Genomic DNA, 25355 nt, shown 5'->3' with positions numbered 1-25355 from the left:
CGGTAAAATGAAGTTGTTGAGATAAAATACCAAAATGATTCAGGGCGTTTTTCTGAGACTAAACTCGATACAGGTACGGACCTGTGGTGTTTTTTGCCACACAGGCAGTGAAATGAAGGATTTCAGATATTACACTAGAGTTATTAAGGGTCCTTTTCTCACACTAAAACTGACACAGGTACGGACCTGTGGTGTTTTTTGGCATCATAGCGGTAAAATGAAGTTGTTGAGATAAAATACCAAAATGATTCAGGGCGCTTTTCTGAGACTAAAATCGATACAGGTACGGACCTGTGGTGTTTTTTGGCATCAAAGCGGTAAAATGAAGTTGTTGAGATAAAATACCAAAATGATTCAGGGCGCTTTTCTGAGACTAAACTCGATACAGGTACGGACCTGTGGTGTTTTTTGCCACACAGGCAGTGAAATGAAGGATTTCAGATATTACACTAGAGTTATTAAGAGTCCTTTTCTCACACTAAAACCTACACAGGTTTTAGTGTGAGAAATACACACAGGTCCGTACCTGTGTGTATTTTAGTCTTAGAAAAGCACCCTAAATCAATCTGATATTTTATGTTAACAACATTATTTGACTGCCTGGATGCCAAAAAAACACCACAGGTGTTTCTCACACTAGAACCGACACAGGTACGGACATGTGGAGTTTTTTGGTATCATAGCGGAAAAATGAAGTTGTTGAGATAAAATATAAGTAATTCAGGGTGATTTTCCAAGCCTAAAATTTACACAGGTACGGACCTTTGCTGCTTTTTGGCATTCAGGCGGTAAAACAAAAATGCTTAGATAAAATATCAGATTGATTTAGTGTGCTTTTCCAAGACTAAAATTGACACAGGTACGGGTCTGTGGTGTTTTTTGGCATCAAAGCGGTAAAATGAAGCTGTTGAGATAAAATACGAAAATGATTCAGGGAGCTTTTCTGAGACTAAAATCGATACAGGTACGGACCTGTGGTGTTTTCTGGCATCAAAGTGGTAAAATGAAGTTGTTGAGATAAAATACCAAAGTGATTCAGGGTGCTTTTCTAAGACTAAAATTGACACAGGTACGGACCTTTGGTGTTTTTTTCCCATCCAGGCAGTGAAATGAAGAAGTTCAGATAAAATACCAGAGAGATTCAGGGTGGGTTTCTGACACTAAAATCGACACAGGTACAGACCTGTGGTGTTATTTGGCATCAAAGCGGTAAAATGAAGTTGTTGAGATAAAATACCAAAATGATTCAGGGCACTTTTCTGAGAATAAAATCGATACAGGTACGGACCTGTGGTGTTTTTTGACAAACAGGCAGTAAAATGAAGGATTTCAGATATTACACTAGAGTTATTAAGGGTCCTTTTCTCACACTAAAACTGACACAGGTACGGACCTGTGGTGTTTTTTGGCATCAAAGCGGTAAAATGAAGTTGTTGAGATAAAATACCAAAATGATTCAGGGCGCTTTTCTGAAACTAAAATCGATACAGGTACGGACCTGTGGTGTTTTTTGCCAAACAGGCAGTGAAATGAAGGATTTCAGATATTACACTAGAGTTATTAAGGGTCCTTTTCTCACACTAAAACTGACACAGGTACGGACCTGTGGTGTTTTTTGGCATCAAAGCGGTAAAATGAAGTTGTTGAGATAAAATACCAAAATGATTCAGGGCACTTTTCTGAGACTAAAATCGATACAGGTACGGACCTGTGGTGTTTATTGCCAAACATGCAGTGAAATGAAGGATATCAGATATTACACTAGAGTTATTAAGGGTCCTTTTCTCACACTAAAACTGACACAGGTACGGACCTGTGGTGTTTTTTGGCATCATAGCGGTAAAATGAAGTTGTTGAGATAAAATACCATAATGATTCAGGGCGCTTTTCTGAGACTAAAATTGATACAGGTACGGACCTGTGGTGTTTTTTGGCATCAAAGCGGTAAAATGAAGTTGTTGAGATAAAATACCATAATGATTCAGGGCGCTTTTCTGAGACTAAAATCGATAAAGGTACGGACCTGTGGTGTTTTTTGCCACACAGGCAGTGAAATGAAGGATTTCAGATATTACACTAGAGTTATTCAGAGTCCTTTTCTCACACTAAAACCGACACAGGTATGGACCTGTGGTGTTTTTTGGCATCCAGGCCGTCAAATAATGTTCTTGACATAAAATATCAGATTGATTTAGGGTGCTTTTCTAAGATTAAAATACACACAGGTACGGACCTGTGGTGTTTTTTGGCATCAAAGTGGTAAAATGAAGTTGTTGAGATAAAATACCAAAGTGATTCAGGGTGCTTTTCTAAGACTAAAATTGACAAAGGTACGGACCTTTGGTATTTTTTCCCATCCAGGCAGTGAAATGAAGAAGTTCAGATAAAATACCAGAGAGATTCAGGGTGGGTTTCTGACACTAAAATCGACACAGGTATGGACCTGTGGTGTTATTTGGCATCAAAGAGGAAAAATGAAGTTGTTGAGATAAAATACCAAAATGATTCAGGGCACTTTTCTGAGAATAAAATCGATACAGGTACGGACCTGTGGTGTTTTTTGACAAACAGGCAGTAAAATGAAGGATTTCAGATATTACACTAGAGTTATTAAGGGTCCTTTTCTCACACTAAAACTGACACAGGTACAGACCTGTGGTGTTTTTTTGGCATCGTAGCGATAAAATGAAGTTGTTGATATAAAATACCAAAACGATTCAGGGCGCTTTTCTGAGACTAAAATCGATACAGGTACGGCCCTGTGGTGTTTTTTGGCATCAAAGCGGTAAAATGAAGTTGTTGAGATAAAATACCAAAATGATTCAGGGCGCTTTTCTGAAACTAAAATCGATACAGGTACGGACCTGTGGTGTTTTTTGCGAAACAGGCAGTGAAATGAAGGATTTCAGATATTACACTAGAGTTATTAAGGGTCCTTTTCTCACACTAAAACTGACACAGGTACGGACCTGTGGTGTTTTTTGGCATCAAAGCGGTAAAATGAAGTTATATTTATTTATTTATTATACTTTGTCGCTGTCTCCCGCGTTTGCGAGGTAGCGCAAGGAAATAGACGAAAGAAATGGCCTAACCCCCCCCCCATACACATGTATATACATACGTCCACACACGCAAATATACATACCTACACAGCTTTCCATGGTTTACCCCAGACGCTTCACAAACGTATGAAAAAAGTGATGAATTCTGATTCTCTGGGTGAATGAGGATAACCAAATAAAGTATTTACAATATGTAAAAAAAAATTATGAAAATGAAAGATGATTGTTGGAATAAAAAAATTCCAAATAGTCTGAAGAACGTCGCATAACTATCTTACAACGTTGGAGAATGGCTTGTTCAGATCAACCCATAAATTTCTGGAGTAGAATAAAACTCAAAGGACTTTGAGATAATGTTGTATTTACAATACGGGGGTCAAAGGAAGGGAGGGATGGGGAAGGTTGTCAGAGCATGCACTGGGCAGGCCACTGAAGCTGCAAATATTAAGGTCTGTATGCTGTAAAAGAGTTGTAGCCATGGTGCCACTGAGAACATGAGGAATGGAGACAAAGTGGCTCTGTCACTGATGCTGGTGGCAGATTAGGAGTTGAGCAAACGAAACTGTCATCATTAACAGCTAAAGCTTACATTTGATTTTTCATGGTTTTCCAGCTTGATATAATGTTCCCAGGACATGCTAGACAAATGTAATCATTATTGATATTCTTGTAATATGACATATGTATTGCTCAAATTTCAAACTCTGCCTAGTTATCGTCTTAATAAATAAGGTAATGGTAAGTTCATTAGACCCTAGGCTCTCATACTTTGCAACAACATAGGTGACAGGTAAGTGCCCACTGGTCTAAGCTAACAACTGGTTTGTATCAACTCTGATAAATGAGTGATTATTCAAACTTTCACTGTCAAGGATACTGTTAATGACTGATTATAAAGGCAGCAATGACTTGAATGTTCGCTAAGTGTAAAGTGGTCTACTGTAAGGGAATCCATATTTTCTGCACCTGTATAAGGTAGTTCTCTATTATAAATGTGGAATGGAATAATGAATGATCAATTCCCACATGCATCATGAATGGAGGTATACCATTATGTAAAAGCAAGCCATCAACACTGACTTTTAAAAAAGAATATCCAAGGCTATCAGTTTTCATGTTGGCAGCTGAGCTGATGCAAGAAACCCAATGAGAGATGTTCCCACATGGTACATGGTTAAGGTTCATTATATGTATGCACAATTGTGTGGCTCTTCAGGAACTGTACTTCTACCACAAACTGGCACTCTGATAATGTTGAAAACTTTCAGTTGGCACTCCAAAATTGCCACTTTTAATACAGAAGCCCTGACTACATCAGGTTTGTGGGTATGTACAAAAAATGTGATGAAGCTCAAGTTATTGTCATTAACATTTTGACGTAATGAGAAAACATATCAAAGATCCTTGGCAGTCCACTGACTAGTATCTAAAATTCAAAAAATTCATAAAAAGAGAGAGACAGAAAGTGCTAAGAAAGGTCCATTACAAAATTATAAATGCATATGACTATGCACATATGAATCTACTTAAACTGCATTTACTCATGAACAACTAACCTAACCATATACCATTAAAAGGCCTATCATCCTGGTCTTCCTCTCAAACAGACAATATAAGGAATCCAGTACAATGAAGTATGTATCATAAAAAATGTCTTCACAAATCATAATGAGGACATCTCAAGAGGTTGAGGAGCATGGTGAAACAAAATAAATTAATATACTGTACATTGCACATACCTTGTGCTATAAAAAGTTTACAAGAAAGAATTAAAAATCTACTACTGTAAGCTCCCACTGTATCATTACACTACATATTTACAAACACCAACTTACAGTACATATAAACAATGCAGAGCTAAGGACAGGTTAACAAAATCAATAAAGAAAAAGATCTTCATGGCACCATGACTAAAACACAAGAAATTACCTTTAGATCAGAGGGAATACAGATAAATAGGTCACTGACAAAATATGTTAACAATAATTTGTAAAACTCACACTTGTAACAACGACATAATAACCGTTCTCTCTCTAGGATTCAGCACTTTTGGAGCTGTTTATATCATGTTAGCAAACTTCTTGATAAAAATTAAAAGACCACAGTTACTAAATATTGTAATGTTTAGTCTCCCTATTTTTCAAACCTGCTCAACATTCTACCCAAATGTATATTACAAGGACAGGATGTACAAACAATGAACTGACATTTATAAATTAATACGTATTGTTCCTTTGGTAATGAGTGAACTGAAATGTTTATGAGGAAAGCCCATATATTCTAAACAGTAAGAAATCAAGAGCAAAATTACTGTCAAATGTAATGATAATTTCTGATGGAAATTTACCTATGTATGACACCAAACTTAGTATCACTGAATTGGTGTGGGGAGTGAAAACTGAAGGTCATTGTACAGTTACAATTTCCTTTGTTTTATCTGGACAGGCAAGTTTCTTTTATGACCAAGATGCTATTATGACTAACTCCTTTCATCATATTAAGTCCCAGGGTTTCTTTATGTTCATCAATGAACTTTTCTTTTTTAAGTGAGACAGGGCAAGATCCTTAAAAACCTATCAACATTTCATTCATTCTATGACAAGATAAACAGCTCATGTAACAAAAAGTGACCAGCCATTCATCATAAATGAAATCACAAACACACATCATTTCATGGAACAGTAGTCAGCAGCAATTCACAAGTTCCCAGAAATTACTATAAGGCTTCCATTCCTTACACAACCAAAGGTTAAAACTCCCAAAACAGGTGGTCTTGTAATACAATAACTGCCACTCATACAAGAACAACTAAGGAAGGATCATGGAGATGAGACAAAGTCAACATCCAAAAATCTTCTAAAGTTCCTTCATTTCCTTAGTCATCATTTCATTATTTGTATTGCCTTCTGCACTTGATGACCTAAGGGAACAAAACTTTAGCCTCTTATCATTGTTGGATATGACTTAAAGCACTAGTTCTAAACAAGGTATGAGATTACAGCATCAACATCGGTGACATGGTCGGCAATTTCGTCTTCAATATCTTTCCCTTAAGGCCCATCTTCTCCCAACTTCAACAAAGGAGAAGTGAACACTTACCAAAAAACTGTTAAAGATAAAACAGCTGCTTTTACTTCAATGAATTTGGTTTCTCTTTCTGACCTCAGCACTGCAGGTCCAACTCAAACAAGATTCGGAGGAAGAGTGCTCCTGAGAGTTTATCAAACTAGATGTGTGGCTCAATGCAACATCACATACACAGCACTTTCATGACATAATATTACTTGCAATATGCCTTCCAACATCTGGTTCATAGGCAAGGTTGGTTTACTACTTTTCATACAGATATCAACAAAACTATTAATGTCTACTGTTTGTTATGAATGTCTAGAGTCCACCATAAACAATTTAATTTGTGTTTATTGTAACATTTCCTACACATCAAAAATGAAATGATTAGTGAGGAGGTACACCACTTCTTAAATATGCTGTTAATCCTAGTCAATCAAACCTAATAATATCCTCACCATGAAAGAAAAAATAACTTTATGTACTTTGGTAAAACTTTTAACTCTGTATTTTGCATTAATGAAGAATATAATATATATATATATATATATATATATATATATATATATATATATATATATATATATTACCTTCTTTTGGAGTATATGGTACTTGTTAATAGAGAAGGAAAATTATCAACCTCTGTTTCAATGTTTATATCACAAGACAGAGAAGAGATCAAGTGAAAAGTTTCCAAAAGAGGAAAGAAAATTGTGGGAAAAAAGGGGGAACTAACATTAAGTACCTTACTCTATGCACTGCCATTCTAACATATACTCCATACATCTACTCTTGTAACCATGAATTCAGATATGAACATCCTTTTCAACTGATATCACTCCTGAGTAGCGTAGGCTTAGATAAAGAAATTATCTGATAACATCTTAACATTGTTGTGTACTCAAATCAGAAATGAGGTTGGGATTCGGATAGTAATAGCTGATCCCCCAACCAGCACTGTCCAATACACATTTCATGCTGCAGTAAAGGCATAAAACTCTTATAATACAATTAAAAGTTTCAGTAGTAGAGGTTTCACCACGCTGAGATATACGAATATAATATCTCTAGAATAATATCTTCATTAAGTCAGCTAGTCCACTGAGACTTAAAATAGGCAAAAAGCCTATACATGAGGAAATAATCTTCAGCCCACTGTGGGGTTCTTAGCTATGCTGCTGAATAGGCCATTCCTTTCAGAGATAAGATCTATTTGGATTTTCCCAAGTTCAATGGCCATATCAGCATTATATTTCAAGCATCAATAACTGTTCATACAGAGGAAAGAAACAATATGACATTTCCTTTTTCATGCAACAGAATGTTCAAGCATGGGTTATCCAGGATGAGCCCATAAAAGGACTCTCCCTGTCTTATAACTTTTCCTTACAGGTTACCCAGATCTTTGGGCCAGCATGTTGGCGAATCAGATCCTTGACACGAGCATAAACATCCTCTGGAGTGTCACCTGCCACAATAGCTGTAAAGTACTCGCCAAAATCTCCTTCCACTTTCAATGCACGTTCATATGTTTTACGAGCCTGTTCTTCAGTCATTCGTTTATTCCATTCCCTAAAAAGAGAGAAAACTATGAAGAAATCAAAACTTATAATTCTTGGTAATAAAACAGTTAAACATCAGTGAATGATGAAACTGTGAAGGTAGAGCTTGTAATTCAAAACCTAAAGTTCTGGTTCAAGTCGGCTTGTAGGTATTATCTGTTATACATGTATGTAGCAGTGATTATTTTGCATGACAAAGACCTATCCACTGAAAAAATGGGAAATGGAACAAAGATAAAAGATTTCAGTTCTGAATCAAATTGGTTGTCATGAAATGACACACAATTCCTGTCCTAGTCATGTGATACTCTTAATTCTGTTCTTTGAATCAATGTGTCATTCCAAAATTTTCCTGTCTTTGTCATGTGATATTCTTACATCTAAGAAACACAGCACCATCATAAACTTTACCTTGGAAAAATATTAAATACCTAAATGAAGTGAAATATCCATTATGAAAAAATTTATCAACATAAAATGGTATCATTAATTAAACGACCTATCTGTCTATATCTCTGATGCCCATTCCCTCCAGGAACTCGCATCAAGGGGGTGACCACAGCGAAAAAGCCTTCCTCTTCTTATGTCTCACTCATACACCATTCAATGCATACTTCCAACATTTCTCTCCCTCTAGTACTCTTCCACTCCATTTCCCCATGTCACAGGTGGTCTTCCTCTCACACCAACCCCTTTAATTGTACTATCGTACACTCTACTTGTGAAGTACGTCTTGCATTCTTTCCACAGTTTCAAACCAACTCAAAGTATTATGTTTAATCCACTCTACAATTCATTCCCTCTGCACTCCTTACCATACCAAATCTCTCATAAATCCTCTAATTTCTTCCCTCAATCCACCTAGTCATAACACATGCTTCTCTTAAACAGATCATTTCCACAAACTGGATTCTTTACTTCTGACTCATTTCATGTGCATGTTTCAACTGCACAGGCCAGGGTTATAAAGATTATGCTGACCCTTAATCTTTTCTTCACTTCCATACTTACACCTCAACCATTCATTATTCTCCTATGGGACCCAGCGACTCTTCTACCCTGTACTGTACCCAAGAAGGATCATAAATACTTAATTCTTTTACTACTAGTCTTTCTCCTCCCCAACATTTACAACAGTTTAGTACACTCTCTTATCTTACTCTACAGGGTTTCACAACATCTATACTTTCAATTTGTTTCTTTTCAAACACCAATTCTTTAATGTTACTCACATTTACCTTCAACTGCCAATGCCTACACACATCATAAAACACACTTACAATCTTCTGCAACCCCTCTTCATGCTTGGCAAACAACACAGTAACATACGCAAACAGGCTTGTCACACGTTACCATTTGTCACCATCACACTCCACCTCTGCACCCCTCTCCCTAGTTTTACTTTCATCTCTCTCTTGTCACTCCATTCATAGGAAGTTGGTGTGAGGGGGCTGCAGCAACCATCAAGGGTAAACATGAAATAAAACCATTAAAACTGTATTCACCACCAACTAGTAAATTACTGATTTCCCTTTTCTCTTTATACACTTCTTGAAACAAACAAGAACCGAATCTGCGAGGTTCTGAAGCCATTAAGGGTACATCTCTGCCCAATTTTCATGAATGTTCACCTCCAGCTTCGGTAGTGACAAAGTATCCCTTTTACGTAATTTCATTTTCATAACAGCCTACATAATTTTTATAACATTCAAATGCAGTGAATTCCTCTTCACAGTCCTAAAGCCAACCACTAGGTTGGTTGTGTGGCAGGGAGCCCCATCTTGCATCAACACTTCAGCCTTGCACTTTTTGAGCAAACTGAAAGATAGTCACAGTAGCAGGAGGTAACTATGTTTGTTCATAGTTTCATTCTTTGGCAGCACCATAATAACTGAAACAACCCCATACCATACATGAAGTATGGAACTTTACAATACTTGCAATGTCCCATAATAACTGAAACAAACCCATACCATAAGTGAAGTATGGAACTTTACAGTACTTGCAATGTCCTTACTAAGGTCAAAAGTATCACAGCCTGGTCATCTGTATATCTGCCAGAGCCACCTGTCACAGAAAAGGTGGACTCATTACTCCACAAGACACTTCAGAACTCAGCTGTATCCCACACTATATATTTTCAGCCTTTTCTTCTAGTGCCTATGACTTACAAGTGATTTGAGGCATAGCCTGCAGCTCCAGAGCTTAAGGTCCTTGTGTACGCAGTGCTTCACTGTCCTCATTGAAACATCACTGAGCAGTCTAGGGAATTTTCTTATAATCCTTTTGCATTTAAGCATGGATCTGTATCCACATGATATTTATGAACATTCAGAGTAGGTGGAGAGGTTTTCTGGCCTTCCCAGGGCCAATGCTATGATTGAATTTCTTCACCTGCAGTAACATTAAATATTTCAATGTGGCTTATTTCCCTTGTAATGTGAAACTAAGAAACTATTTTGTCACTTGTAAGGTACATATTTCAAACCATAGTAGGTGGGAGAGGTACAAAAAGGGGGAAAAAATCCAAGGCATAAATAAACACTCCCACCTCCTACAACAGCGAAACTGCTATTGGTAGCAGGAACATGTGATATGCTGCCATGTCACGTAGTTACCACTGATTGCTAAAGGACACCAACTACACCAGCAGACATCAATACTATTTTCGGTGGCTTGGGCCTGCTTGGACCAACTTTACTGTCGGGCAATGTGCACTGTTTATCTTGAAAAGCCAGGGTGATATCACACAGCCCTGCCTCACACCCACATGTATACCGAAACTTTCCCTCAACTCTCCATCCAATCTTACACAAAAATTTGCTCCTTTAAAGAAGGCTTTCACATCCAACTGTTGTTCCCCTACCCCATGTAACCTTAACACATCCCATGAAGCATTCTGCTCGACTCTTTCACACACTTCCTCCAAATCCATAAAAGCTGCATTTCTTTTGCTAGATTCCTAAAGACATATCGCTCTCAATGTAAAAATGTATATGGTACTGCAGTTGAATTTATTAAGGTGGTGACTGTATTGTTGACTGGTTAATAAGGCTATTCCATTTAAGTATGGATCATGGTGAAGTGTCTGAGGATTTGCAGAATGCATGTGTAGTGCCAGTGTATAAAGATAAAGGCATGTACAGAGCATCAGATTGGGGAGGAGCAGTGTGGGCTCAGAAGTGGTAGAGCATGCATGGATCAAGCGTTTGCTCTGAAGAATAAGTAAGAAATACTCAGAAAGCACATGGAGAGGGGATATGACAGGGTTCATAAACATGCTTTGTGAGAGGCTTTAAGAATATATGGTCTAGGAGGAAAGTTGCAAGAAGTAAAGAAGTTTCTTAATGGTGTAAGGCATGTGTACAAGCAGGAAGAGAGGAGAGTGAATGGTTCCCAGAGAAGGAAAGTCTATGGTAGGGGTGTGTGATGTCACCATGGTTGTTTAATTTGTTCATGGATGCAGAGACGAGGGAGGTAAATGCAAGTCTTGGAGAGAGGGGAGAGTATGCAGTCCATTGGGGATCAAGATGGCCTGGGAAGTAAGTCAGTTGTTTGCCTAAGAACTGGTTTGCCTAAGAATCAGCACTGGTGGCTGATTCGAGTGAGAAACTGCAAAAGTTAGTGATTGAGTTTGGAAGAAAGTGTGAGTGAAAGGAAAAGTCGACAGTAAATGTAAATATAATCAAGAATATTAGGTTCAGCAGGGTTATGGAACAAGTTAGTTGGGATGTAAGTTTGAATGGAGAAAAATGGGAGGAAGTGAAAGAAGTGTTTTAGATATCTTGGAGTGGACTTGGTAAAAAATGTAACCATGGAAATGGAAGTCAGTCAAAGGGTGGGGGAGGAGCCAAATGTTCTGGGAGCAATGAAGAATGTTTGGAAAGAAAGAATGTTATCTCAGAAGGCAAAGTTGGAAATGTTTGAAGGAATAGTAGTTCATACAAAATCATAAGGCAAAGTTTGTTAAGTATTCTAGAGAAATCATATGGGAGGGTATTGACTGAGAGGGTAGAGGCATGTACAGAGCATCAGATTGGGGAAGAGCAGTGTGGTTTCAGAAGGGGTAGAGGAGTGTTGATCACGTGTTTGCTTTGAAGAATGTATGTGAGAAATACTTAGAAAAACAGATGGATTTATGGATCTGCAGAAGTCATATAATAGGGTTGATAGAGATGCTTTGTGGAAGGTTTTAAGAGTATATGGTGTGGGAGGTAAGTTGCTAGAAGCAGTGAAAAGTTTTTACCAAGGATGTAAGGCATGTGTGCAAGTAGGAAGAGATGAAAGTGACTGGTTCCCAGTGAATGTAGGTTTGCGACAGGGATGCGTAATGTCCCTAAGGTTGTTTAATTTGTTTATGGATGGGGTGGTCAGGGAGGTGAATTCAAGAGTATTGGAGAGATGGGCAAGTATGCAGTCTGTTGTGGATAAGAGGGCTTGGGAAATGAGTCCATTGTTGTTCGCTGATGATACAGCACTGGTGGCTGATTCAGGTCAGAAACGGCAGAGGTTGGTTACTGAGTTTGGTAAAGTGTGTGAAAGAAGAAAGTTGAAAGTAAATGTGAATAACAAGGTCATAAGGTTCAGTAGGGTTGAGGGACATGTTAATCAGGGGGTAAGTTTGAAAGGAGAAAAACTGGAGGAAATGAAGTGTTTTAGATATCTGGGAGTGGACTTAGCAGTGGATGGAACAATGGAAGTGGAAGTGAGGAAAGCAAAAATGGGTATGTTTGAAGGAATAGTTGTTCCAACAATGTCATATGGTTGTGAGGCATGGGATATAGGTACGATTGTGCGGAGGAGGGTGGATGTGTTGGAAATTAAATGTTTGAGGACAATATGTGGTGTGAGGTGGTTTGATCAAGAAAGTATTGAAAGGGTAAGAGAGATGTGTGGTAATAAAATGAGTGCAATTGAGAGAGCAGAAGAGGGTGTTGAAATGGTTTGGCCACACAGAGAGAACGAGCGGGGAAATACTGACAAAGAGAATATATGTGTCAGAGATGGAGGGAAGAAGAAGCGCGAGACCAAATTGGTGGGTGAAAGATGGAGTAAAAAAAATTTTGAGCAACTGAGGCCTAAACATACAGGAGGGTGAAAGGTGTGCAAGGAAAAGAGTGAATTGGAACAATGTGATATATCGGGGTCGATGTGCTGTCAATGGATCGAACCAAGACATGTGAAGCATCTGGAGTAAGCCATGGAAAGGTTATGTGGGTCCTGAGTGAAAACGAATGTGGCCTTTTTCGTCTGTTCCTGTTGCTGCCTCACTGGAGGGGGGATGCTGTTTCATGTGTGGCAGGGTGGCGAAGGGAATGGATGAAGGCAGCAAGTATGAATATGTACGTGTGTATATATGTATATGTCTGTGTATGTATATGTTTGTATATGCTGAAATGTATATATGCGGTGTGGGCGTTTATGTATATGCTGAGATGTATAGGTATGTATATGTGTGTGTGTGGACGTGTAGGTGTATACATGTGTATGTGGGTGGGTTGGGCCATTCCTTGTCTGTTTCCTTGCGCTATTTCATTGACGGGAGACGATGGTTAAGTATAATATATACAATATCATGTGGTTGTGATGTATGGGCAATTCTCTATCTGTTTCCTAGAGCTACCTCACTGATGCGGGAAATGGCAATCAAGTATAATAAAATTATATTTTTTTATTATACTTTGTCGCTGTCTCCTGTGTTAGCGAGGTAGTGCAAGGAAACAGACAAAAGAATGGCCCAACCCACCCACATACACATGTATATGCATACACGTCCACACACGCACATATACATACCTATACATCTCAACATATACATATATATATACACATACAGACATACTATCTCCCCTTATTCATTCCCGTCGCCACCCCACCACAAATGAAATGACAATCCCCTAACCCTGCATGTGCGCGAGGTAGCGCTAGGAAAAAACAGCAAAGGCCACATTCGTTCACACTCAGTCTCTAGCTGTCATGTATAATGCACCAAAACCACAGCTCCCTTTCCACATCCAGACCCCACAAAACTTTCCATGGTTTATCCCAGACGCTTTACATGTCCTGGCTCAATCCACTGTCAGCAAGTTGTCCCCTGTATACATCATTCCAATTCACTGTATTCCTTGCATGCCTTTCACTCTCCTGCATGTTCATGCCCCGATCACTTCACCTTTCCACCTCCAATTTAGTCTCCCACTTCTCCTCGTTCCCTCCACCTCTGACACACATATCCTCTTTGTCAATCTTTCCTCACTCATTCTCTCCATGTGACCAAACCATTTCAAAACACCCTCTTCTGCTCTCTCAACCACACTCTTTTTATTACCACACATCTCTCTTACCCTTTCATTACTTACACAATCAAACCACCTCACACCACATATTGTCCTCAAACATCTCATTTCCAGCACATCCACCCTCCTCTGTCCAACTCTATCTATAGCCCATGCCTCACAACCATATAACATTGTTGGAACCACTATTCCTTCAAACATACCCATTTTTGCTTTCCGAGATAACGTTCTCACCTTCCACACATTTTTTCAACGCTCCCAGAACTTTCGCCCCCTCCCCCTGCCCATAACTCACTTCCGCTTCCATGGTTCCATCCACTGCCAAATCCACTCCCAGATATCTAAAACACTTCACTTCCTCCAGTTTTTCTCCATTCATACTTCCCTCCCAACTGACTTGTCCCTCAACCCTACTGTACTTAATAGCCTTGCTCTTATTCACATTTACTCTCAGCTTTCTTCTTTCACACACTTTACCAAACTAAGTCACCAGCTTCTGCAGTTTCTCACCCAAATCAGCCACCAGCACTGTATCATCAGCGAACAACTGACTCACACCCCATCCATAAACAAATTAAACAACCATGGAGACATCACGCACCCTTGCTGCAAACCGACTTTCACTGAGAACCAATCACTTTCCTCGATTCCTACTTGTACACATGCTTTAAATCCTCGATAAAAACATTTCACTGCTTCTAACAACTTGCCTCCCACACCATATATTCTTAATACCTTCCACAGAGCATCTCTATCAACTCTATCATATGCCTTCTCCAGATCCATAAATGCTACATACAAATCCATTTGCTTTTCTACTCTATCATATGCCTTCTCCAGATCCATAAATGCTACATACAAATCCATTTGCTTTTCTAAGTATTTCTCACATACATTCTTCAAAGCAAACACCTGATACACACATCCTCTACCACTTCTGAAACCACACTGCTCTTCCCCAATCTGATGCTCTGTACATTCCTTCACCCTCTCAATCAATATCCTCCCATATAATTTCCCAGGAATACTCAACAAATTTATACCTCTGTAATTTGAGCACTCACCTTTATCCCCTTTGCCTTTGTACAATGGCACTATGCAAGCATTCTGCCAATCCTCAGGTGCCTCACCATGAGTCATACATACATTAAATAATATTAACAACCAGTCAACAATACAGTCACCCCCTTTTTTAATAAATTCCACTGCAATACCATCCGAACCCGCTGCCTTGCCGACTTTCATCTTCCACAAAGCTTTTACTACCTCTTCTCTGTTTACCAAATCATTCTCCCTAACCCTCTCACTTTGCACACCACCTCGACCAAAACACCCAATATCTGCCACTCTATCATCAAACACATTCATCAAACCTTCAAAATACTCCGTCTCCTCATCACCACTACTTGTTATCACCTCCCCATTATTCCCCTTCACGGATGTTCCCAACTGTTCCCTTGTTTTACGCACTTTATTTACCTCCTTCTAAAACATATTTTTATTCTCCCTAAAATTTAATGATACTCTCTCACCCCAACTCTCATTTGCCCACTTCTTCACCTCTTGCACCTTTCTCTTGACCTCCGGCCTCTTTCTTTTATACATCTCCCACTCATTTGCATTATTTCCCTGCAAAAATTGTCCAAATGCCTCTCTCTTCTCTTTCACTAATAATCTTACTTCTTCATCCCACCACTTACTACCCTTTCTAATCTATAAATTTATTTATTCATTATACTTTGTCGCTGTTTCCCGCGTTAGCGAGGTAGCGCAAGGAAACAGACGAAAGAATGGCACAACCCACCCACATACACATGTATATACATACACGTCCACACATGCACATGTACATACCTATACATCCCAACGTATACATACATATACACACACAGACATATACATATATACACATGTACATAATTCATAGTCTGCCCTTATTCATTCACGTCACCACCCCGCCACACATGAAATGAAAACCCCCTCCCCCCGCATGTGCACAAGGTAGTGCTAGGAAAAAACAAAGGCCACATTTGTTCACACTCAGTCTCTAGCTGTCATGTATAATGTACCAAAACCACAGCTCCCTTTCCACATCGAGGCCCCACAAAACTTTCCATGGTTTACCCCAGACGCTTCACATGCCCTGGTTCAATCCATTGACAGCACGTCGACCCCGGTATACCATATCATTCCAATTCACTCTATTCCTTGCACGCTTTTCACCCTCCTGCATGTTTAGGCCCCGATCACTCAAAATCTTTTTCACTCCATCTTTCCATTTCCAATTCCAATTTGGTCTCCCACTTCAACTTGTTCCCTCCACCTCTGACACATATATCCTCTTTGTTAATCTTTCCTCACTCATTCTCTCCATGTGACCAAACCATTTCAAAACACCCTCTTCTGCTCTCTCAATCACACTCTTTTTATTACCACACATCTCTCTTACCCTTTTATTACTTACTCAATCAAACCACCTCACACCACATATTGTCCTCAAACATCTCATTTCCAGTACACCCACCCTCCTTTGTGCAACTCTATCTATAGCCCACGCCTTGCAACCATATAACATTGTTGGAACCACTATTCCTTCAAACATACCCATTTTTCCTTTCCAAGATAACATTCTTGAATTCCACACACCTTTCAACGCTCCCAGAACTTTCGCCCCGTCCCCGACCCTATGATTCACTTCCGCTTCCATGGTTCCATCCACTGCCAAATCCACTCCCAGATATCTAAAACACTTCACTTCCTCCAGTTTTTCTCCATTCAAACTTACCTCACAATTGACTTATCCCTCCACCCTACTGTACCTAATAACCTTACTCTTGTTCACATTTACTCTTAGTTTTCTACTTTCACACACTTTACCAAACTCAGTCACCAGCTTCTGCAGTCTCTCACCAGAATCAGCCACCAGCGCTGTATCATCAGCGAACAACAATTGACTCACTTCCCTAGCTCTCTCACCCACAACAGACTTCATATTTGCCCCTCTTTCCAAAACTCTTGCATTTGCCTCCCTAACAACCCCATCCATAAACAAATTAAACAATCATGGAGACATCACGGAACCCTACCGCAAACCAACATTCACTGAGAACCAATCACTTTCCTCTCTTCCTACTTGTACACATGCCTTACATCCTCAATAAAAACTTTTCACTGCTTCTAACATCTTACCTCCAACACCGTATATTCTTAATACCTTCAACAGAGCAACTCTATCATATGCCTTCTCCAGATCCATAAATGCTACATATAAACCCATTTGCTTTTCTAAGTATTTCTTAGTAATCTAAACAGAAGAAGGAGTGACGTGAGGAGTGCTCATCCTCCTCGAAGGCTCAGATTGGGGTGACTAAATGTGTGTGGATGTAACCAAGATGAGAAAAAAGGAGAGATAAGTTGTATGTTTGAGGAAAGGAACTTGGATATTTTGGCTCTGAGTGAAACAAAGCTCAAGGGTAAAGGGGAAGAGTGGTTTGGGAATGTCTTGGGAGTAAAGTCAGGGGTTAGTGAGAGGACAAGAGCAAGGGAAGGAGTAGCACTACTCCTGAAACAGGAGTGGTGCGAGTATGTGACAGAGTGTAAAAAATAAACTCTAGATTGATATGGGTAAAACTGAAAGTGGATAGAGAGAGATGGGTGTTTAATGGTGCATATGCACTTGGGAATGAGAAGAAAGATTATGAGAGGCAAGTATTTTGGGAGCAGCTGAGTAAGTGTGTTAGTGGTTTTGATGCACAAGACCAGGTTATAGTGATGAGTGATTTGAATGCAAAGGTGAGTAATGTGGCAGTTGAGGGAATGATTGGTGTACACGGGGTGTTGTAAATGGAAATGGTGAAGAGCTTGTAGATTTATGTGTTGAAAAAGGACTGGTGATTGGGAATACCTAGTTTAAAAAGAGGTATACATAAGTATACGTATGTAAGTAGGAGAGAAGGATTATGTCTTAAATGATAGGCACGTGAAGGAGAGACTTTTGGATGTTAATGTGCTGAGAGGTGCAACTACAGGGATGTCTGATCATTATATTGTGGAGGCAAAGGTGAAGATTTGTTGAGGTTTTCAGAAAAGAAGAGAGAATGTTGGGGTGAACAGATTAGTGAGAGTAAGTGAGCTTGGAAAGGAGACTTGTGTGAAGAAGTATCAGGAGAGACTGAGTACAGAATGGAAAAAGGTGAGAACAAAGGACATAAGGGGAGTGGGGGAGAAGTGGGATGTATTTAGGGAAGCAGTGATGGCTTGCGCAAAAGATCCTTGTGGCATGAGAAGCGTGGGAGGTGGGCAGATTAGAAAGGGTAGTGAGTGGTGGGATCAAGAAGTAAGATTGTTAGTGAAAGAGAAGAGAGAGGTATTTGGACGATTTTTGCAGGGAAATAATGCAAATGACCAGGAGATGTATAAAAGAAAGAGACAGGAGGTCAAGAGAAAGGTGCAAGAGGTGAAAAAGAGGGCAAACGAGAGTTGGGGTGAGACAGTATCATTAAATTTTAGGGAGAATAAAAAGATGTTGTGGAAGGAGGTAAATAAAGAGCGTAAGACAAGGGAACAAATGGGAACATTAGTGAAGGGGACTAATGGGGAGATGATAACAAGTAGTGGTGATGTGAGAAGGAGATGAGTGAGTATTTTTAAGGTTTGTTGAATGTGTTTGATGATAGAGTGGCAGATATAGGGTGTTTTGGTCGAGGTGGTGTGCAAAGTGAGAGGGTTAGGGAGAATGATTTGGTAAACAAAGAAGAGGTAGTAATAGCTTTGCAGAAGATGAAAGCTGGCAAGGCTGCGGGTTTGGATTGTATTGCAGTGGAATTTATTAAAACGGGGTGACTGTATTGTTGACTGGTTGGTAATGTTATCTGATGTATGTATGACTCATGGTGAGATGCCTGAGGATTGGCGGAATGCTTGCATAGTTCCATTGTACAAAGGCAAAGGGGATAAAAGTGAATGCTCAAATTACAGAGGTATAAATTTGTTGAGTATTCCTGGTAAATTATATGGGAGGGTATTGATTGAGAGGGTGAAGGCATGTACAGAGCATCAGATTGGGGAAGAGCAGTGTGGTTTCAGAAGTGGTAAAGGATGCGTGGATCAGGTGTTTGCTTTGACGAATGTATGTGAGAAAATACTTAGAATAGCAAAGGGATTTGTGTGTAGCATTTATGGATCTGGAGAAGGCATATGATAGAGTTGTTAGAGATGCTCTGTGGAAGGTTTTAAGAATATATGGTGTGGGAGGCAAGTTGTTAGAAGCAGTGAAAAGTTTTTATCAAGGATGTAAGGCATGTGTACGTGTAGGAAGAGAGGAAAGTGATTGGTTCTTAGTAAATGCTGGTTTGTGACAGGGGTGCGTGATGTCTCCATGGTTGTTTAATTTGTTTATGGATGGGATTGTTAGGGAGGTGAATGCAAGAGTTTTGTAAAGAGGGGCAAGTATGCAGTCTGTTGTGGATGAGAGAGCTTGGAAAGTGAGTCAGTTGTTGTTCACTGATGATAAAGTGCTGGTGGCTGATTCGGGTTAGAAACTGCAGAAGCTGGTGACTGAGTTTGGTAAAGTGTGTGAAAGAAGAAAGCTGAGAGTAAATGTGTATAAGAGCAAGGTTATTAGGTACAGTTGGGTTGAGCGCCAAGTCAATTGGAAGGTAAGTTTGAATGGAGAAAAACTGGAGGAAGTGAAGTGTTTTAGATATCTGGGAGTGGATTTGGCAGCGGAAGGAACCATGGAAGCGGAAGTGAATCATGGGGGGGGAGGAGGCGAAAGTTCTGGGAGCGTTGAAGAATGTGTGGAAGTCGAGAACGTTATCTTGGAAAGGAAAAATGGGTACATTAGAAGGAATAGTGGTTCCAACAATGTTATATGGTTGCAAGGCGTGGGCTATAGATCGAGTTGTGCGGAGGAAGGTGGATGTGCTGGAAATGAGATATTTGAGGACAATATGTGGTGTGAGGGGCTTTGATCAAGTAAGTAGAGAAAGGGTAAGAGATATGTGTGGTAATAGAAGGAGTGTGGTTGAGAGAGCAGGTGTTTTGAAATGGTTTGGTCACATGGAGAGAATGAATGAGGAAAGATTGACAAAGAGGATATATGTGTCAGAGGTGGAGGAAACGAGGAGAAGTGGGAGACCAAATTGGAGGTGGAAAGATGAAGTGAAAAAGATTTTGAGTGATTGGGGCCTGAACATGCAGGAGGGTGAAAGGCGTGCAAGGAATAGAGTGAATTGGAACGATGTGGTATACAGGGGTCGACGTGCTGTCAATGGATTGAACCAGGGCATTTGAAGTGTCTGGGCTAAACCATGGAAAGTTGTGTGGGGCCTGAATGTGGAAAGGGAGCTGTGGTTTCAGTGCATTATTACATGACAGCTAGAGACTGAGTGTGAACGAATGTGGCCTTTGTTGTCTTTTCCTAGCGCTACCTCGCACACATGAGGGGGGAGGGGGATGTTACTTCATGTGTGGGGAGGTGGCTATGGGAATGAATAAAGGCAGACAGTATGAATTATGTACAAGTGTATATATGTATATGTCTGTGTGTATATACATGTATACATTGAGATGTATGGGTATGTATATTTGCGTGTGTGGACGTGTATGTATATACATGTGTATGTGGGTGGGTTGGGTCATTCTTTCGTCTGTTTCCTTGCACTACCTCGCTAATGTGGGAGACAGCGACAAAGCAAAATAAACAAATATAAAATAAATATATATATTTAATTATACTTAATCGCTGTTTCCCACATCAGGAAACAGACGAAGAATGGCTCAATCACCTACATACACACACACACACACACACACATATATATATATATATATATATATATATATATATATATATATATATATATATATATATTATCCCTGGGGATAGGGGAGAAAGAATACTTCCCACGTATTCCCTGCGTGTCGTAGAAGGCGACTAAAAGGGAAGGGAGTGGGGGGCTGGAAATCCTCCCCTCTCGTTTTCTTTTTTTTAATTTTCCAAAAGAAGGAACAGAGAAGAGGGCCAGGTGAGGATATTCCCTCAAAGGCCCAGTCCTCTGTTCTTAACGCTACCTCGCTATCGCAGGAAATGGCGAATAGTATGAAAAAAAAAAAAATATATATATATATATAATATATATATATATATATATATATATATATATATATATATATATATACATAAACGTCTATACATGCACACATATTCTTCAACACTCCTAGAATCTTTGCTCCCTCCCCCACCCTGTGACTCACTTCCACTTCCATGGTTCCATCTGCTGTTAAATCTGCTCCCAGACATCTAAAACACTTCACTTCCTCAAGTGTTTCTCCATTCAAATTCACATCCCAATTAACTTGTCCCTCAACTCTACTGAACCTAATAACCTTGCTCTTATTCACATTTACTTTTAACTTTCTTCTTTCACACTCTTTACCAAACTCAGTCGTCAGCTTCTGCAGTTTCTCATCTGAATTAGCCACCAGTTTTGTATCATCAGCAAACAACAACTGACTCACTTCCCAAGCCCTCTCATCCACAACAGACTGCATACTTGCCCCTCTCTCTAAAACTATTTGCATTCACCTCCCTAACCATCCCATCCATAAACAAATTAAACAACCATGGAGACATCACACACCCCTGCTGCAAACCGACATTCACTGGGAACCAATCACTTTCCTCTTTTCCTACTCATACACATGCCTTACATCCTTGATAATAACTTTTCATCGCTTCTAAAAATTTACCTCTCACACCATATACTCTCAAAACCTTCCACAATGCATCTTTAGCAACTCTGTCATATGCCTTTTCCAGATCCATAAATGTTACATACAAATCCATCTGTTTTCACAAGTATTTCTCGCATACATTCTTCAAAGCAAACACCTGATCAACATATCCTCTACCACTTCTGAAACCACACTGCTCTTCTCCAATCTGATGCTCTGTACATGCATTAACCCTCTCAATCAATACCCTCCCATATGATTTCCCTTGAATACTCAACAAACTTATGCCTCTGTAATTTGAACACTCACCTTTATCCCCTTTGCGTAAGTACATTGGCACTGCATGCATTCCACCAATCCTCAGGCACTTTCACGATGATCCATACATATATTGAATATCCTTACCATCCAATCCTGCTACCTTGCTGGCTTTCATCTTCCGCAAAGCTTTCACTACCTCTTCTCGGTTTACCAAACCATTCTCCCTGACCCTCTCACTTGACACACCACCCCGACCAAGCACCCTAATCCTGCCACTCTATCATCAAAAACATTAAAAAACCTTCAAAATACTTGCTCACTTCATCACTACTTGGTATTATCTCCCCATTTGCCCCCTTCACTAATGTTTTCATTTGTTCTCTTGTCTTCTGCACATTATTTACCTCCTTCCAAAACATCTTTTATTCTCCCTAAAATGTAATGATAGTCTCTCATCCCAACTCTCATTTGCCCTCTTTTTCACCTGTTGCACCTTCCTCGACCTCCTGCTGCTTTCTTTAATATATCTCCCACTCATTTGCACTACTTCCCTGCAAAAATTGTCCAAATGCCTCTCTTCTCTTTCACTGACAATGTTACTTCTTCATCCCACCACTCACTACCCATTCTAATCTGCCCACCTCCCACCTTTCTCATGCCATGTGCATCTTCTGCACAAGCCATCACTGCTTCCCTAAATACATTGCTTCCCCATTCCCTTTACATCATTTGCTCTAACCTTTATCCATTCTACACTCACTCTCTTCTGATACTTCCTCATACAAGTCTCCTTTCTAAGGTCACTTACTCTCACCACTCTCTTCTCCCCAACATTCTCTCTTCTTTTCTGAAAACCTCTACAAATCTTCAACTTCGCCTCTGCAAGATAATAATCAGACATCTCTCCAGCTGCACCTCTCTGCACAATAACATCCAATAGTCTCTATTTTACATGCCTACCAGTTAACACATAATCCAATAGCGTCCTCTGACCATTTCTCCTACTTACATACGTATACTTATCTCTTTGTAAGCCAGGTATTCCCGATCATCAGTCCTTTTTCAGCACACAAATCTACAATCTCTTCACCATTTCCATTTACAACACTGAACATCCCATGTACGCCAATTATACCCTCAACTGCCACATTACTCACCTTCGCATTCAGGTCACCCATCACTACAACCCGGTCTTGTGCATCAAAGCTGCTAACACACTCACTCAGCTGTTCCCAAAAAACTTCCCTCTCATGATCTTTCTTCTCATGACCAGGTGCATAGGCACCAAAAATCACCCATCTTTCTCCATCCACTTTCAGTTTTACCCACATCCCTCTATATACATGAAAAATATATATTAAAAATTTGCCACAAGACTGAGTTTTTGCTATAATTTAGAAGTCACAGATTATAATCATCACTATTTCTCTGGGAGTACATTAAAAAGGGGAACAACACATGAATACTTACATAATTTGTTCTGAAGACTTGGGTTTGATGAAAATAGCAATTGGATAGAGTTGCGCCACTTGAAGTCTCTTGATAGCATTGCCACTCACGTCAAGAATACAATGCTTTCCCTGGATTGGTCAATATTCTAATATTAGTGCAAAATGTAAAGCACTATCCTAGGAAAATACGTGTCTTTTCTTTCTAAATATTAAATCATAATAGATAATTTTATATGAAACTGCTGATACATCATTAAGTATATATTTACTTAAACAGATCAGTTCTTTCTCCTTTGCTAAGGTGTACAATCCTTTATTTATGAATTCTAAAGAAAAACCTTTATTTTTCAAATCATTAATCTTACAATTTATATGTTTTCATTCATATTAAACAGCCTTATCTATTCTAAAACTTAGCATAATAATAGTACAAAAAACAAAACAGGAAACATCAATATACCAGGACTGCAAAGACAAAGCCTCCAGATAGAACTAAAATAAACAGAATTCAAACATTTGTGGAAGAGCTCCTTTCTTTCTAATACACCTAACTGCATTCTCCATTTTCAGAGAGGAGAAGATTTACAAAGGCCTCATCATCTTCACAAACAACTGTGATATTTACCCAGTGAAAATATGTTTTATAACTAACACTGACCATGAGATATAACTGAGAAACAATGAAGTGATAAGCAAAGGCACATATTTATTCAAACATCTAAATCCAGTAAATAGGGTGCGTAAGACAAGGGAGCAAATGGGAACTTCAGTGAAGGGCGTAAATGGGGAGGTGATAACAAGTAGCGGTGATGTGAGAAGGAGATGGAATGAGTATTTTGAAGGTTTGTTGAATGTGTCTGATGACAGAGTGGCAGATATAGGGTGTTTTGGTCGAGGTGGTGTGCAAAGTGAGAGGGTTAGGGAAAATGATTTGGTAAACAGAGAAGAGGTAGTAAAAGCTTTGCGGAAGATGAAAGCCGGCAAGGCAGCAGGTTTGGATGGTATTGCAGTGGAATTTATTAAAAAGGGGGGTGACTGTATTGTTGACTGGTTGGTAAGGTTATTTAATGTATGTATGACTCATGGTGAGGTGCCTGAGGATTGGCGGAATGCGTACATAGTGCCATTGTACAAAGGCAAAGGGGATAAGAGTGAGTGCTCAAATTACAGAGGTATAAGTTTGTTGAGTATTCCTGGTAAATTATATGGGAGGGTATTGATTGAGAGGGTGAAGGCATGTACAGAGCATCAGATTGGGGAAGAGCAGTGCGGTTTCAGAAGTGGTAGAGGATGTGTGGATCAGGTGTTTGCTTTGAAGAATGTATGTGAGAAATACTTAGAAAAGCAAATGGATTTGTATGTAGCATTTATGGATCTGGAGAAGGCATATGATAGAGTTGATAGAGATGCTCTGTGGAAGGTATTAAGAATATATGGTGTGGGAGGCAAGTTGTTAGAAGCAGTGAAAAGTTTTTATCGAGGATGTAAGGCATGTGTACGTGTAGGAAGAGAGGAAAGTGATTGGTTCTCAGTGAATGTAGGTTTGCGGCAGGGGTGTGTGATGTCTCCATGGTTGTTTAATTTGTTTATGGATGGGGTTGTTAGGGAGGTAAATGCAAGAGTCTTGGAAAGAGGGGCAAGTATGAAGTCTGTTGGGGATGAGAGAGCTTGGGAAGTGAGTCAGTTGTTGTTCGCTGATGATACAGCGCTGGTGGCTGATTCATGTGAGAAACTGCAGAAGCTGGTGACTGAGTTTGGTAAAGTGTGTGGAAGAAGAAAGTTAAGAGTAAATGTGAATAAGAGCAAGGTTATTAGGTACAGTAGGGGTGAGGGTCAAGTCAATTGGGAGGTGAGTTTGAATGGAGAAAAACTGGAGGAAGTGAAGTGTTTTAGATATCTGGGAGTGGATCTAGCAGC

At 39.5% G+C, this 25355-nt stretch overlaps 1 protein-coding gene across 10 annotated transcripts in view; it reads right to left on the bottom strand.

Annotated features, from left to right (window-relative positions):
- Positions 1-3403: 3403 nt before the first annotated feature.
- The window catches only part of LOC139766060 (disks large homolog 4-like), a 1395716-nt gene continuing 1373764 nt past the window's right edge, over positions 3404-25355 (bottom strand). For all 10 annotated transcript variants that reach the window (XM_071694246.1, XM_071694262.1, XM_071694219.1 and 7 more), the window contains 2 exons: positions 23458-23567; positions 3404-7703 (listed from right to left, as the gene is read on the bottom strand). In XM_071694246.1, coding sequence (XP_071550347.1) covers positions 7505-7703; positions 23458-23567 — 309 coding nt within the window. In that variant the 3' untranslated portion in view covers positions 3404-7504. The remainder of the gene's footprint in view (positions 7704-23457; positions 23568-25355) is intronic.

The sequence above is a fragment of the Panulirus ornatus genome, chromosome 4, assembly GCF_036320965.1.
Source record: "Panulirus ornatus isolate Po-2019 chromosome 4, ASM3632096v1, whole genome shotgun sequence".
In the NCBI taxonomy this organism is placed as follows: Eukaryota; Metazoa; Arthropoda; class Malacostraca; order Decapoda; family Palinuridae; genus Panulirus; species Panulirus ornatus.
This window is presented reverse-complemented; position numbering and strand designations above follow the sequence as displayed.